The 752-nt window shown below is 72.9% G+C and overlaps 1 protein-coding gene across 1 annotated transcript in view; it reads left to right on the top strand.

The window, feature by feature from the left end:
• Nucleotides 1–680, top strand: part of LOC105854726 (gamma-tubulin complex component 6-like) — a 7285-nt gene extending 6605 nt beyond the window's left edge. Inside the window, exons 4-5 of the mRNA XM_012735081.1 lie at nt 12–343; nt 422–680. Coding sequence (XP_012590535.1) covers nt 12–343; nt 422–680 — 591 coding nt within the window. The remainder of the gene's footprint in view (nt 1–11; nt 344–421) is intronic.
• The last annotated feature ends 72 nt before the right edge of the window (nt 681–752 follow it).

Raw genomic sequence — 752 nt, forward strand, 5'->3', positions numbered from 1 at the left:
CGCGGGTGGAGGCAGCCGGGCCTCTGGTGTCCCGGGTCACCCGCGCCTGCGTCCTCATGCGCATCTCCACATCGCGACCTGACACTCTCTGGCCCGCCCCGCCCCGCTCACGCCCCGCCCGGCCCGCAGCGCTGGTCAGCCGGGCGGCCGGCTCGGTGCAGTTCCGCCAGCTGCAGCTCTTCAAGCACGAGATGCAGCACTTCGTCAAGGTGGTCCAGGGCTACATCGCCAACCAGATCCTGCACGTCAGCTGGTGCGAGTTCCGGGCGCGGCTGGCGCGCGCCGGCGACCTGGAGGAGCTGCAGCGCGCGCACGCCGAGTACCTGCACCGGGCCGTGTTCAGGTGCGCGGGGCCGGGGGCGCCCCCCCACGGCCGCGGCAGCCCGCTCAGCCCAGCCGCCTGCGCCCCCTGCGCCCCCAGGGGCCTGCTGACGGAGAAGGCGGCGCCGGTCATGAACATCATCCACAGCGTCTTCAGCCTGGTCCTCAAGTTCCGCAGCCAGCTCATCTCCCAGCCCTGGGGCCCCGCCCACGGCCCCCGCGGCGCCGAGCACCCCAACTTCGCCCTCATGCAGCAGTCCTACAGCACCTTCAAGTACTACTCCCACTTCCTCTTCAAAGGTGAGGGGCGGGGCGGGGGGGCGGGGGGCGGGGGGCCACCCCGGCTGCTGGGGCCGTGAGCACAGGTGGGGCCAGCGCCCTCCCCGTCCCTGGCCTGGGTGTGTTCAGGGCCAGGGTGACGCAAATGATCC

The sequence above is a fragment of the Condylura cristata genome, unplaced genomic scaffold (assembly GCF_000260355.1).
Source record: "Condylura cristata isolate star-nosed mole 26May11 unplaced genomic scaffold, ConCri1.0 scaffold00004, whole genome shotgun sequence".
Lineage (NCBI taxonomy): Eukaryota > Metazoa > Chordata > Mammalia > Eulipotyphla > Talpidae > Condylura > Condylura cristata.